At 40.8% G+C, this 16,070-nt stretch overlaps 1 protein-coding gene across 1 annotated transcript in view; it reads right to left on the reverse strand.

Annotated features, from left to right (window-relative positions):
* The window catches only part of VWC2 (von Willebrand factor C domain containing 2), a 320,493-nt gene that overhangs the window by 284,179 nt on the left and 20,244 nt on the right, over positions 1 to 16,070 (reverse strand). Inside the window, exon 2 of the mRNA XM_066584656.1 lies at positions 347 to 1,109. Within this exon, the coding sequence (XP_066440753.1) occupies positions 347 to 1,042 (696 nt within the window). The 5' untranslated portion in view covers positions 1,043 to 1,109. The remainder of the gene's footprint in view (positions 1 to 346; positions 1,110 to 16,070) is intronic.

The raw sequence follows: 16,070 nt of genomic DNA on the forward strand, positions 1-16,070 counted from the left end.
TGGTACTAGGGGTCTGCGTGCCATCCATGTATCCCAGGGACAGCGCATCATCTCTCAATAACCAAGGAGGGCAATAAACCTTCCTGTCTGAATATGCCCAAAGACCAATGAGTCAAACTGAGGAGCAGCTGTGAAGGTGCAACAATATAAATGTCATTCAGAGAACAAACCTACAGAAAATAATAGCTACCCAATCAGTTTATAGCTGTCACATTATAAGACAAAATAAGAAATGGAATAAGCAGCTTGTCTAATTGCCATAAGCAGCGCACAGATCAGACATATTACTTCATACAGGTTGGCCAAAGAATGTTAACATTAATCCTCTGTCAGCATTATGACTTACCATAAACTCTTCTAAAGACTGATAGGTGTTTCCTCGAAATTCACAGTAATTCTTCTTTTCCTTACACTGCGGACAGCACTGACTGTTGTCAACTTGGATACATCGTGGATGCAATCGTGGGCACTCTGGTTGAATGCAGAGCGGCCCCTCCTCTGTGCAGCGGCAAGGGCAAGCTGAAGGGCCGGGTGTAAACTTTTCCCCAATAGCATATACAAAACCACTTTCATCCACGCAACCTTTCCCCCGATAGTCTGGGTAGGCATATTCCTCTGGAGCCTCCGGTGTTGCTGCAATATCCGGAGATGCTTCCTCTACCGGCTGGTCTTGCGCCACATCTGATTGTATTTGTGTAACAGTCCCTGATTTAGTGCTCATCGTTTGAGTTGTCAAAGTTTGTTTTTGTCTAGTCAAAAAATCCTTGTTTAAAATAATTTTGTTTGCTGAACTGTTCCAGTCTTTCACAGATTCATCCTTTTCTATTTTGTTCTCATTTACTAAACCCAAGTTTGTTTGGTTTTGACTATCATGAGCTGTATGGTCCCTCTTTTCTTGGCTGTTTTTCAATTGTTCGTGACCTTGTGCCTGTGTAAGGTTTTGGACACGTATAGTGGGGTTGCATAGGGCAACCATCAGGCAACATGTTACGAGAAGAGAGCTGGAAAGAGCTCCAATTGCCATTACAGTGGAGCTGGGCATTTCCTAGCACATCACCAGGTCTGAGCTCCTTCATTCAACGTTGATTGGTGGCTTCAAATTCAAGTCTCTGCATGATATAAAAGTTTATGTTTAGTTCATTATTTATTTTCATAGAGCTATACTGTCATCAGGAACAAATTCTGGAGCGGGGTACAATATTTAATATCAGGGCTATAACATTGTCCTAAGCCATCCCCAAAGTCATGCCCTTCAGCACGTCAATGTGCTTCCTCTGCTACAAGACATTTTATTAATACCTCCCTAGGATTCTGGTATCTATCTATTCATTCAGTGTTCCATCACCCAGCTAAGTTACTACAACATCCAAATAAGTCATCATATAACTAATTCTCTATATGTCTATTTCTACAGACATAGAAACACCACCAATATCCCCAAAGGAAGGAAGTTCGTAATATGGAGTTATAACATGGCAGTGGGCATGAGGCCTTAGAGTATGATCAAAGATGGCTGATTTCTCTTGTAGACATTTCTTTACAGCTAAATCCATCTCATACACTGTATACATGTATCAAGCGCTGCGGAATAAGTTGGCGCTATGAAAATAAAGATTATTATTACATGTAGTATGACTGAACATATGACCATAGTAGTTACCACATCTGATATGGCTTCTCATCCTGAGTATCAGCTCCTTCTAAGCAGCAGTAAGTGTAGGAGCTTTCGCTGGTGAGGCTTAGGCCAACTATGATCGCCTCCCCTGCAGAGTCGTTAGCCATTGAGCTTTCATAAATGGGTATTTATGGCAACCAAGACTCCATAATTCCTAAGGTCTCCCCTATTTGCCCTCACAGTCACATCACATTGCTACCGTGACTCATCTCTAGTGCTTGTGAATATATAGTAGACTTAGGATACTGGTGGCTGCCATGTGCTCTCACTGTGATTTAAAGAAGATTAGATTTATATCATGCCAAGGAGAATATGATGGGCAATTGTCAAAAAGTGAAGAATGAGTGATGAACTATGATCAGAAATGTAAGACTGTTTTTTTAAATAATTACCTCCATCTTACTTCCCGCTAGTATATTGTCTAAGACTTCAATAGAATATCTATTCTCTGAATGGGATAAGTTTATATACAGTGGCATTATTACATATATGCAGATTCATACATTTCTATTTTATATACTGTGAGCTTACAGGGTAATGTTTCTCCTTGGGAAGAGCACCATGTAGGTGTAGGGAGTCTTAACAGCCTACGCAATCCTCCCTGGAAAAAAGTGATACAAATCAGTGATGGAATAATCCTCCACTGCCCCCCTATTGGACGGTGAGTCTATATCTGGCATTTTACAAGACTTACCACATGACTAGGAATGTAAGCAAAACCAGAACGTTCATGTGAAGATAGCTGTTTCATGGTACTTGACCCAATCAGTGGAAGGTAGAATTCTGGTTGGCTGGTGAGAGGCCAACAATGTGAGTCCTTGCGAAGCGCACAGAGAGTCTTGTATAGGCCATGCAATGCTTCCCTGGATAAGGCTATGCAAATGAGTGAGGCCATCAATGTGAGACCTTGAGGGGAGTGGGAGTGGGGGGTGCCACAGGAGAGAGCACCATTGAGTTGTAGGGAGTATTAAATATTGTATATGATTTCTTACACCTTTGTAATGCTCTCTCTTGTGGTATACTCTGAAAGGTGAAACATTACACCTCACGGCATTGAAGGCTTTTCATAGAACTCTACTTAACACTGATGAAGGGCAGGAATCCCCAAACAGCTGTTTGTACATGAATATTCTAGCTTTGCTTACATCCCCAGTTATGTTGCAAGGCCTGTTAAAAGGCTGGATAGCGTAGCCATAGGGTACCTCACCTCCATTAGGTGGTGTTGTAGAGAAATTCATAAATGCTGCAACATGTATTGCAGAAGACATCATCAAAAGGCCTGCTGGAGGGAGTCTTGTCTAAGCCCCCCCAGGAATGAGCCTAGGACACCCCACCATCATGAGCCTCAGCCACACAGGAAAGTCCACCTGGTCTCTGTTTATGAAAGGGCAAACTGCTAAGTACTATCTGGACTACTCTTACACCATGCTAGACATAGTTCCTTCAAGGATCTCATATGCCTACAATATAGCAAACCATAGAGGAACACTTAGTTCGAAATGGAAGACACAAATCACTTGCAAAAATGCAAAATGCAACACTAACATATTTGGGGGCATATACTGTCCGTGTTAATCCATGCACAGCACATGGCAACATTACAGCCCATGAGACTGTACACTGACTTATTTCACACGGAATGTGATTGTTCCCAGCAAGAGAAACCACGTAATCTTGTAGATATGATACCTTTTAATGGCTACAAAAATACATGATGTAATAGCGAGCTTGTGAACCAACGCTTTCAGGCTTAAATTGATTGGATTTGAAGAGGCATGGATATTTATACACACTTATAACATACATACTTATGACAAGGCACAGATATGGATGGGATTGGTTCGCACTTAAAAGGAATTCTGCAACAGCAAACAAACTTTTTGTGTCTAGGCACTGATAGCGGAGTGAAAGTTTTATGGTCCCTAAATTACTGTTGGGGGGGGGGGTCAGGCCAGGAATGCTACAAGAGGTACACAGACATTTTTAACTAAATACTGATAAGGGAGTAAAAGTTTATGGTCCCTGAATTACTGTTGATGGGGGTCTTATCTGTGCAATAAATGTCTCGCACTTCCCATTCACGCATAAATCCTGGGGAATAATTTAACCCAGTATTCAGCGTGTCAAAGGTTGTTATCAATTTATATTCCCAAATTCTTCTGTGGTTTTGTGACTTGAAACCGCCCTTCAATATCAAAACTCTCATATCTCCTATGTCATGTCCATGGTTAGAGAAGTGCTCGGCCACAGGCAATTCTCTTTTTCTGTGTTTAATCGTGTGGTGATGAGATCTCATCCTGGCTTTCAGTTTTTGTCCTGTTTCTCCAACATAAAGACCCCCAACAGGACATTTACTGCACATGATCAGGTACAACATCAGACGTGGAACATGTGACTGTCCCCGGGATCTTATAGTCCTGCTGTGTGTTGGGGATCCGTATCCTGTCCGCAGTCAGTATATGTGACTGTAATTTAGGGACCATAAAACTTTCACTCCGCTATCAGTGCTTAGACAAAAAAAAGTTGGTTTGCTGTTGCAGAATTCCTTTTAAGTGCGAACCAATCACATCCATATCTGTGCCTTGTCATAAGTATGTATGTTATAAGTGTGTAAGAATATCCATGCCTCTTCAGATCCAATCCATAAGCCTGAAGAAGAACCCTGAGAGGTTGGAAAGCTTGCTGTAACATCATGTATTTTTGTTATCCATTAAAAGGTATCATATCTACAGGATTACTTGGTTTCTCTTGCTGGGAACAATCACAATGGATAACATGGTACCAAACCTTTGTTTTCATTATTTCACACGGACAAATGGTCTGCATAAAAAAGCTCATCACATGTCCTATTCCTGTCTGTATCACAGATGACATACAGGACATGCAAATGCATATCAATGTGCTGCCTCAGCGTAAGCCAGACAGCACACAGACTGGTCTCCGATGCGAGATATGCCCGAGCCTATTTCAGCTTGAGGTAGGTATCTAAGAGAATAGAAATGGCTTTATAGGTACCTCCCTTGCCATGCTTGTCACTCGTCCCACTTCTAAAGCTATAGGCTCTCTGGTGACAAAATGAGGATTCTCCTCTTTTTTAATCAAAGAAGAACAGCTTGTGGAGTAGTGAAGGACATACAGTATATAGTAACTACTCCTCTTATGTTCTAGTTGTCCTTGTATCATCAGTTAACACTGGGGATCTTACCTTGCCTATAATTAAACTCTAAAAAAGTCACAAAAATGGGAAACTCATTCCGCACATTTATTTATGCAACAAGTACATTTTTGGAGATTCTCAAAATCTATGTATATTGACATTTAGAGGGGAACACTACAGTATACAGTATATATACACTATTTCCAGTCCATGTGTATGACTAACCACAATTATATTTGGGAATGATCTGCTTGTTTTAACCATCATAGAGCCATTCTCTTCCTGATATTACATATTCTAGAATGGTTGACTTTTATCTGCTACATGCCGGCCACTATTTGCATTTAGGGGAACTGTTTACATCACATTTGAATGCACCTTTAGACATATATGTTCTTCTAAAAGGATATTAATCAAAGTGAACTGATTTTAATCGGTTCAAACTCCATATCATATCTGACTCGGGTGCTCAATGTGTTTCTCATTTTTTCTCAATATTCCTTTTTGTGGGCCGAATCCAGATATTCTGTTCCCTGATTTACAGCTAGTCAGTGACTGGATGCAGCTATCTAGTCCTATGCTGTTTCATAATTAAACCTTTCAACCCTTCCAACCTGCTAATTGTTTTGATCAGCAGTTCTCCTGCTGCATTATATCTCCTGCCTTCTAAAGATACCTTTACACCAGGTGATTATGGCTCTAATTCGGGTGACAATGGTCCCGTGTATGTGTGGCTGTCGGACGTACTTGTTTTTTAGAAGTAATAAGCCGCGCAATCTTTGAGCAATTCCTGTTTCCTGTGAATGGACGTGGGCGGACGGAATGAACTTTAGCTGCTCTGCCTCCATTCACTTAAATCGCTATTGCTCCTGTGTAAAGCATAGGAACAATATTCAGGTGACCGTCGATGGAACCGCTGTCGCACGCTTTGGTGCCCGACGATAGTCTCGTGTATCGGTACCTTAAGTTTGTTGTAGCAGCACTTGCTATGCAACTGTTGCCACAGCTGACCCGTTGGAAGAGATCAGCTGACCATATTTCTCAGTCCAAGTATTGTTCAGAAGGGAGTGTCTAACTGGTTAGCCCCTCTTTATATACTAATGGTTTCAGCAGTGTGGTGCACTTGATAGCAGTGACAATGTGTGTTTAATCCAGGATTCATTGTTCTAGCTCAACATACTCTGTTCTAGTATATTCTAGTTTGTTCAGTCAGTGGGACTTCATTCGTTGATTATTCCTAGTCCAGTCTGTTTGTGGTTTATCTTGTCATTCCTTTTTGGTGCCGTTTGCCTTGGTTTATATTTCAGCATTTCTTATTTGCTTCTTGTCTGGGAACTAGTGTCCTGTTGTTCTTAGGGATAGTGGTTTAGACAGGGATGCCAGTAGGGATAACAAAAAAGGCTGCTTGAGAGCAGTGGTGTCTAGAGTTGAGAGATAGTGTAAGAGAGAGACTAGAGAAAGACGTAGGGAGAGCTAGCATTAGGAACAGATGGGCAGATTTATGAAACCATGTAAAAGAAAGACTGGCCTTGTTGCCCATAGCAATCAATTACAGTGCATCTTATTTTTTCAAGAGCACAATACAAAAAGCGGCGCTGTTGTAAGACAGTGGGGGTAGTAACCCCAATAGTATGCTTATGTTTGTAATGTTATGTTCAACAACTGTACTCTTAAGAAGAAGGGTCAGCTTTGGTGAAGTGTGCGCTAGCAGGCCTAAGGTTCTGTAAGTGATAGTGAGCAGTAATAGTGAGGCGATCCAGTGTGAGGCTGCATCTGAGAGATAGTTTTGGGACTGAAAAAAAGAAGAAAGTCCCTGTTACAGAAAATTCTTTCCCTACAGGTGCGGTAGAGAGACACTGCAGTAATAGTTCAGTGGACAGTTAGAGTTTTGCAGAGAACGAACTATGGAATGCATGTAGTACTTGTACCAAGCTCAGCAAGTGCAATGCCGGGCTGAAATTCCCTTTGAGACATAAGAGACTGCTTTATTTACTTTTTTTGCATTCCCACTTTGGGTCTCCAAAGTAAAAACACCAGTTTTACAGAAAGCATGTAGTCTTTAAGTGCTTTGATGCAGGAACTGATGTGTGCCAGGTAGGACAGCCTTCGGGCCTACTACATCCTCTCTGCAAGACTCCAGTCTTAAGTGCTTCCAGGTTAGCCCCTCCAGAGAGCCGATTACCAAGCTTCCTTTGAAGATAGTTATGCCTGACCTAGCTGAGGAAGCCCTCCATCTGGAAGCCTCCAGGGACCAATCCTCCAAATCTGTTCTAAACTTTGCCCTGTGATTGGTTGTTATTGGTAAAAAGGCCAGTTTTTTCTTTTAGTTTCATAAATCTTCCATATAATTTTTATGGTCATTATTTTAGTACCAGATCATCTCCCCCACCACTATTTTCATCATATTCATCAATATCATCATCATCTGTTTATTATGTAATTGTGCCCTTGTCATCTATTAGTGAGTCCCTAGTATTATTTGTGTTTTATTATATTGATATATCAATATTTCTTGAGACGTTTGGTAGTCACAGTATTCGGCTCTACTGTAAATTCAAGAGGTATCTAAGAACTGAGAAAAATGGTTAGTACCAAGGGAAGGTGACTACTAAAGTTGCAGTCAAGTTCTGCCATGCAGTATTCATCCAGCATCATTATACTAATGTCACAAGAGACCCCAGAGGACTCACCAAATCTATATGGCTGCTGTCTTGCTATTCCTCCAGGTGTTAGAGCTTGCTATTTGAAGCCTGACAGTACCCTCTGCATCAGAACTGGCAGCGAATTGCTCCCTCTTATATTACCTGAAGTACCATTAGAACCACTGACGGGGTCAATGCTTCAAAGCACCTTCTACTGACATTGTGTTTGTGGGGCCTGAAGTAGATCCATGTGGTGTCTCTTCTGGTATCCTTATAGGGTGTCTAAATTGAGAGTCTGGTAAAAGCTCTCTTGTATCAAGTTTGCAAATATCAGCCACATTATCATCCTGAGAAATCACATGGACTATTGGTTCAATTCCTACTGGATCATTCCCTGGGACCCAGGTATCATCTTCCATCTTGCATTCTGACTCAGGGCAAGTCATATCCCCAGAGTCAGCCAGACAGCCACACTCCCAACTTCTTAACAACTCCAAGGCCTCATCTCTAGGCTTTACATTTTAACATGCAATCAAATCCAAACGATGATCCCTCAAACCTCAAGGACAAGCTCTGTTTGTTTTCTGACTGAGACTTGTACTGTTTACACCAGACCTCATTGAGCTAGGACTGAGGTACTAGTGGGCAGGGACACCTCACCAGATGATCATTCCATTGACCAAAGTCATTGTTTCAACATGAAACATCAGCCAATTATACCCACTTTCTGCTGTCATGTCTCAAAATCTATGATCAAGCTCCTCCACTGCCAAAGCTTAAAGGGGTTGTCCCGCGCCGAAACGGGTTTTTTTTTTTTTCAACCCCCCCCCCCCCGTTCGGCGCGAGACAACCCCGATGCAGGGACGTACAGAAAGCTCACCGGAGCGCTTACCTTAATCCCCGCGCTCCGGTGACTTCTATACTTACCTGTGAAGATGGCCGCCGGGATCCTCTGCCTCCGTGGACCGCAGCTCTTCTGTGCGGTCCACTGCCGATTCCAGCCTCCTGATTGGCTGGAATCGGCACGTGACGGGGCGGAGCTACACGGAGCTACACGGAGCCCCATAGAGAACAGGAGAAGACCTGGACTGCGCAAGCGCGGCTAATTTGGCCATCGGAGGGCGAAAATTAGTCGGCACCATGGAGACGAGGACGCTAGCAACGGAGCAGGTAAGTAAAAAACTTTTTATAACTTCTGTATGGCTCATAATTAATGCACAATGTACATTACAAAGTGCATTAATATGGCCATACAGAAGTGTATAGACCCACTTGCTGCCGCGGGACAACCCCTTTAAGTCCACTGATCCAGAAACCCAGCAATTATTAAGCCATGTCTCTGCAAGTACTTTATCTGTGATGGTCCACTGCCCCTCTCGGTCAATACACTCCTTGACAGAGCATCATCCTCCAGAGCTCCCCATATTAGTGGTCACTCAAAGGTCACTTTTGAGATTGGAAGAGAAATTTCACAGATTTTCATTATAAGGCATTGTGGTTGCCTCTGTTGCTATGTAGGGGCACAGGTTGGGAATTATAGGGCTGTGGTCAGAGTACTTCTGAATGAGTTGCTATGCACATGGCATCTTGCATAACTCACTTCTTAAATTCTAGATCATATGTATAAAAATACAGAGTCGAATCACACTAATATGACAATCAGTTAATATCCAGAGTAATTGCGTGTGCCACATGGACAGCAGCTTGATGGGCTGGAAGTGACTCAATAAGGTGCTAGTCGGTGGTCTCAGGTATGTGGAGCCATGCTTACTGCAGTGCATCCCAAAGTTGCTGGGGGGTGCATGGGGGTGAACATAACAATCAAGATGGTCCCATAGATACATAGTAACATAGTGTGTTAGGCTAAAAGAAGACAATGTCCAGCCAGTTCAGCCTGTTTCCACCCCTTCTTGTTGATCCAGAGAAAAGCAAAAGAACCCTAATGAGGCAGAAGCCAATTTAGCCTATTTGGGGGAAACAATTCCTTCCCAACTCCATAATGGCGTTTGAAAGTTCCTACCTGACTCCAAGGCCCTGATCGGCAACCCCACTTGTTATATAATGTCTATAGTGCTCTATACTGTTATAGTGCTCTAAAATGACATCTAGTCCCTCTTAAACTCCTCTATGTATTTTACCATCACCACATCCTCAGGCAGAGAGTTCCACAGTCTCACTGCTCTTACAGTAAAGAACTCCTTTCTGTGTTGATGATGAAACCTTCATTCCTATAGACTTAGAGGATGCCCTCTTGTTACCGTCGCAGTCCTGGGTATAAACAGATCATGGCAGAGATCCTTGTATTGTCCCCTCAGGAATTTATACAGAGTTATTTGGTCGCCCCTTAGTCGTCTATTTTCCTGTGTGAATAATTCCAATTTTGATGCTTCTCTGGGTATTCCAGTCCTCTTATTCCGTTTATTTATTTAGTTGCCCTTCTTTGAACCCCCTCAAGCACTGTAACATCTTTCCTGAGCACCGGTGTCCAGAACTGTACGCAGTATTCCATGTGAGGCCTGACAAGTGCCTTATATAGTGGGAGGATAATGTTCTCGTCCCTCGCCCCTATACCTCTTTTAATGCACCCCAAGACTTTATTTGCTTTTGCAGCAGCTGACTGGCATTGGTTACTCCAGTTTAGTCTACAATCCACTAGTACCCCCAGGTCTTTTTCCATATCACTTTTCCCTAGCGGTACCCCATTTAGTGTATATTGGTCACATCTGTTTCTCCTGTCAATGTGCAGAACCTTACATTTACCCACATTGAACTTCATTTGCCATTTTTCTGCCCAAGCCCCCAGCTCATCTAGGTCTATTTGTAGCCGCACATTGTCCTCCGTTGTATTAATTATCTTGTATAATTTCATATTGTCTCTAAATATCGATATTTTACTGTGCAGCTCCTCTATCGGGTCATTGATAAATATATTAAACAAAATGGGGCCTAATACTGAGCCCTGTGGCCCCCCCAATAGTGCCGGGGGCCCAATCAGAGTACAAACATTTTATTTTTACCCTCTGCTTTCTATCTCTGAGCCAGTTCTTTACCCAGATACACACTTTGCACCCAAACCGAGCTGTCTGATTTTGTATATTAGCCTATTATGTGGCACAGTGTCAAATGCTTTAGAAAAATCCACATATACGAGATCAATAGACTCTCCCAGGTCCAGCCTAGAACTTACTTCATTGTAGAAGCTGATCAGATTGGTCTGACATGATCGACCACTCATGAACCCATACTGATGCGGAGTTATACTGTTTTTTTCCTTGAGGTATTCTAGAATGGCGTCTCTCAGAAACCCCTCGAATATTTTTCCTATTATTGAAGTGAGACTTACCGGCCTGTAGTTACCAGGCTCCCTTCTTGACTCCTTTTTACATATTGGAACCACATTAGCAATGTGCCAATCCAGTGGTGCAACCCCAGTCTCAATAGAGTCCCTATATATAAGAAGTAGGGGTCTGTCTATCTCGTCACTTAGTTCTCTTAGAACCCTTGGGTGTATTCCATCTGGGCCCGGCGATTTGTAAATTTTAACCATCTCTGCACTTGCTCCTGCGTTAGACACGTGATACTTAGTGGGAGGTTCATTTAACCCCCCTGAATCTTGTGTGACTTTTCCCCATCATCTTCTATGGTTTCTCATGAATTATTTGTTAAAGGGCAAGTGCTTTTAGTGCAAATCCTTTTACCGTTTATATAATTGAAAAAATAGTTTAGGATTATTTTTGCTCTCTTTGGCAATCAGTCTCTCTGCCTCCTCCTTGGCAGTTTTTATCTTTTCCTTACATAATTTGTTCTTTTCCCTGTATGTTTTTAGCACTTTTTTACTGCCTTCTTGTTTTAATAATTTAAACACTTTCTTTTTTTCGCTTATTGCCCCCCTTTACAGCCTTTTCGAGCTACATTAGTTTCCTTATAGTTCTTTTATTTTTAAAGGGTATGAACTGCTCACATGAGGTGATTAGGATGTTTTTAAACTTCTCCTTTTTGTCGCCTCTATTGTTATTTTTGAAGATGTTGTCCCAATTAATGTTACCGATAGTAATTCTGAGCTTATCAAATTTTGCTTTACTAAAGTTTAGTTTATTTGTCGCTCCCTGATAGGGCTTCTTATTAAGTGACAGCTGGAAATTAATTATATTGTGGTTACTATTTCCCAAGTCTCCCTCATCCTGCACCCCCGTTATTCTGTTTGATTTGTTAGTTAATAGTAAGTCCAGAGTGGCCCTCCCTCTAGTTGGCTCCCATTCAAGCTGGGTAAGGTAGTTATCTTTATTTATTCTTAAAAATGTATTGCTCTTATGAGATTTGAAGGTTTGGTTTTCCCATATTATAGCTGAATAATTAAAATCTCTCATAATAATTACTTCTATGCGGTTTGAAACCTTTTCTATTTGCCTTATTAAGAAGTTTTCAGTTTCTTTTGTTATTTTTGGTAGTGTATAGAATACCCCAATCAGGATTTTGCTGTTATTCCCTCCCTGTATTTCTACCCACAGAGATTCCACCTGTTCATCTCCTACACCTATATCTTCTTGTAGCTTCGGCATTAAGTAGGATTTACCATACAGACATACTGCTGGTTCCCACGGTCTCTTCTGAAGAGATTGTAACCCTGGAAATTCACCGCCCAATCGCACTTATCATCATCAAGCCATGTTTCAGTTATTCCTCCTATATTGTAATTTTCTTTAGACATTCTCACTTCAAGCTCACCCACTTTACTGATCAGACTTCTTGCCATACAATTTATACAGTTATTGTTAATCCTTATATTCATTATGCTCAATGGGGTTCAAGTCTGAGCAATTAGGGGGCCAGGGAAGTACTTAGAAGTCGTGGTAGTGCTCTTCCGACCACTGTCAGAGATTTCTAACTGTGTGACATGCCACATTGTCTTGCAAAAGATCTCATCTGCCATAAGGAAGATAAACAGCATGTATGAGTGTACATGATCTGCAAGGATGGATTTATGGATGAGTGGGCCCAGAGAATGCCATGAAAAAATTCCCCAGACCATAACGAAGAAGCCACCAGCAATGTTCTCTGATGCTTTTCACCTGACATGCCAATGTCCATCCATTTGATGAAGCAGAAAGCATGACTCTTCAAAGAAAGCAACCCTTTGCCAATTAGCGATGGTCCAATTCTGATACTGCCATGCAAATTGAAGCTTTTTCTCCCAATGCACCTTTATTAGCATAGGTGGAGGGATCATCTGCTTTGGAGCCCCATATGCAGTAGGGTTCACTGATCGGTTGTTTAGACACACATCTGATAGCCCTTTGGTTTATTTTCATGGTGAGCTGTGCCAATGCAGTGTATCAGTTGGCTCTTTCACACCTTCGTAGCCAATGTTTACCTGTCACATCAATGGTACATGGTGCTCCACAGTTTCCATATTGGCTTTTCCCAATGGAGCCATTTGTCCACTCATGATGCACTGTTACCACAGCGGCACGTGAACAGTCACTAACTGCACTGTTTGAGAAATACCTTCACCCTTGGCCCAAAAGTCAATAATCATCTCTTTTTGCAACTTCCTTTTACTCCTGTCGACAACATGTGATATGTGAGCAGACAGCCTATCACACCTTATATATGCATCAAGCCAGTCCGCCACACGTCACTTTTTCCATAGGCTATGCGCTGCTGACAACGAAGGTAGGAGGTGGTGGTTGTAATGTGACTCGTCTGCACATATCTTAGACTCTCAGCAATCCTTTAACTAAGCATTTCAGAGCATTTTGTCCTTTGCTAGCAGTTTATCTCTCATGCGCCCCTCTATTGGAAGAAAAGCCCCTCTGCCCCTATTTGTTCCTTAAATATCACTCCTTGTGGCCTGCATTGCTTAGACTTGCATTGATAAATTTGCTATATTGCTCCAGAAGGCATCTGTCTGGATTATAATTGTATTTTAGAGCCCAATCTGTAGATTATTTCATTATTTGATGCAATTTAGTCTCTAAAAATGCCTTTATTATTTACAGTTTGGCTGAGTTGTTAAATCAATCAACCAGCATAGTACGGATTTCAGCTTATTCAGCCACAGGCAGAGCTCAATAGGCTGGCATTAAATATGTAATATATTGCAACATTGAAATATTGCATTATATTGTACAAGCAATCAGGTGATTGATTGTATATTCAAGTTCCCTAGTGCGACTAAACACAAATTAAAAATAAGATTAATTCCAAATATTGCAAAAAAAAAGGGCTGACAAAAATAAAAAACTCAATTTTTCCTACTTTTCACAAAAAATTTGAAACAAAACCCCCCATTATTATCATGTCCATAAAAGTCCAATCTATTAAATCTATTCCATCAGATGAAAAAAGACACAATGCCAAAATTATGTTTTTTTGGTGACCCCATCTCCTAAAACAAATTGAATTAAAAGCAATCAAAAATTTGTATGTACCCCGAATTGGCACTTCTGGAAAAACAAACGCTATTGGCGACAGCAAAAAGTAGTAAGGCAGTAAAAACTATGCAAAGTGACATAAAAACAAACTACCTCCAAATAGGGTACAATTTTATGTTTTGTCATTTCTCCCCACTTAAAGTTATTTGGTTCATTAATTGGCAACATTGAAAAATACAACTCGTCACACAAAAGCAACCAAAAGCAATTTGGCTCTGTGGATGGAAAAACAGGAAACTTTAAAAAGGATTTTTGAAAAAAAAAAAAAAAAAAAAAGAAAAATTGGCCATGTCCTCGAAGGGTAAAATGTGCAAACTACTCATAAGACTTCTTCAGAAATGCTACAAATAACTTTTACCCTTTAGCGAAAACTTTTTAGCTATGGATTTCTATAAATTGATGGAAAGAACTTAAATAGACACTTTTGCAAATGTTAATATTTATATGGTACACACAACTGAAGCAAGACCTTCTCATAAGGCTCATGTAAATCCCAATTGGTACATGCAGGAGATTAAACTAAAGCTATGCCTGTAAAGGTAAATGGTCACTGAGCTTTCAACAAACTTTACATAAATCAATAGTATAGGCAAATATGAGAAACTTTGAATATCTTATCGGAGAACAATGCTTCCTTCTACAACTATTAGGCTTCATTTCAACCCCCTAATCACTCACTCTGAAACACCACTAAGGGCTTCTTCACATCAACATTCAAAATCAACTAAAAAAGCTACAAGTCCTGTAATGGTCAGAAATGGTGTTATTTCTCGCATACTCAGGTAAGCTTTAAAGTCATTTGTAAAACTTTGTGTCTGTTGAAAGTCTCTAATAAAATATGAGCCCTATAATAGAAAATCCCACAAGAAACATTGATATGGTCAACTAAACTTTATACTTTTCAAGTTACAATATAAGCATTGAATTAAAAAATATATAACAAAAATATGCTTTCCCAACGACCATAAGACCATTTTTGGTTTGTGAAGCGTAGACCATTCTTCTCAAACCACAGCTGAACTGAAATGGAAAGAAAAAAAGTGCAGAAAGAGTTAATACACTAACTTGCCTGTAAGTCTCTCTTTAAATCACAATTGAGTATTTTTTATAAATAGGTTAACGGTGGCACAGACACCAAAAGTGACATATTTTTGCGCAAATCGCCAGTTGCCAGAAAATAGTGTAAAATATTTTATTAATGTCCGCCATAGTAAATTTTGGAAAAATGTCTCATTTTTTTGCAGTGTTTTTAGTGGCAGCATTTTTTTGTATGAAAAAAATGCCACAGACAGAGGTTATCTGTAAATCAATGTGATGTTATGAAACACTACAAATGGCACAATTTTTGAAGCATTTTTCTTCACTTTGGGAGCTAATACCAGGCTTTCATGCAGGAGAACAATCAAGAGGTACATGAAGAAATGACTCTGCCCACAAAGAACAGTCTGGTAAGCACTCCGAATCCTCTAGGGTGGAGAAACAGAAGTGCTGTTGTGAAGAAGAAGGGGGAGAGCACTGGTTGTGGGGGATTCCCTACTGAGAGGAACAGAGGCCGCTGTCTGCAGACCTGACATAACCTCACCAGAGGTGTGCTGTCTTCCAGAGGCACAAATCACAGATGTGTCTGATAGGCTGTGAAGACCGTTCCTTCCTACAGAACACCACCCATTCCTACTAAGACATGTAGGAACACATGACACTGCAAAAAAGGACATTGGCAACTATCTGCAGAGACTTTAAAAATCTCAGCAAGTGAAGAAACTGGAAGGATAGGTGGTCTTCTCATCCATCCTCTCAGTGGATGGCCATGGAATAAAGAACTGGAACAGGATTCTAGAGGGAGAAAACAGGTGATGGTGCCAACAGCAAAGATTTGCTTAATTGTAAAAAGGAAAAAATAATGGACCGAGGGCAAAACCCTTTTAATGTAAAGCACATAAAAGTAAATGGATTAACCCAATTTCTTGTTTATTAATTAAATTATAGCCAGCACAAATAATGCATTTCAGGGACGTAGCCCCTTCTTCAGAAATAGCCGGAAAGAATACAGAGATGTTACCATATATTCATGTCCTGTACTTCTTCCCTGGGAATATAGGACTTGAATATACAGTAACATCCATGTATTCTTATAAATGATGTAGATGTGGGGAATTGAGTGA

This window comes from Eleutherodactylus coqui, chromosome 12 (assembly GCF_035609145.1).
Source record: "Eleutherodactylus coqui strain aEleCoq1 chromosome 12, aEleCoq1.hap1, whole genome shotgun sequence".
Taxonomy (NCBI): Eukaryota; Metazoa; Chordata; class Amphibia; order Anura; family Eleutherodactylidae; genus Eleutherodactylus; species Eleutherodactylus coqui.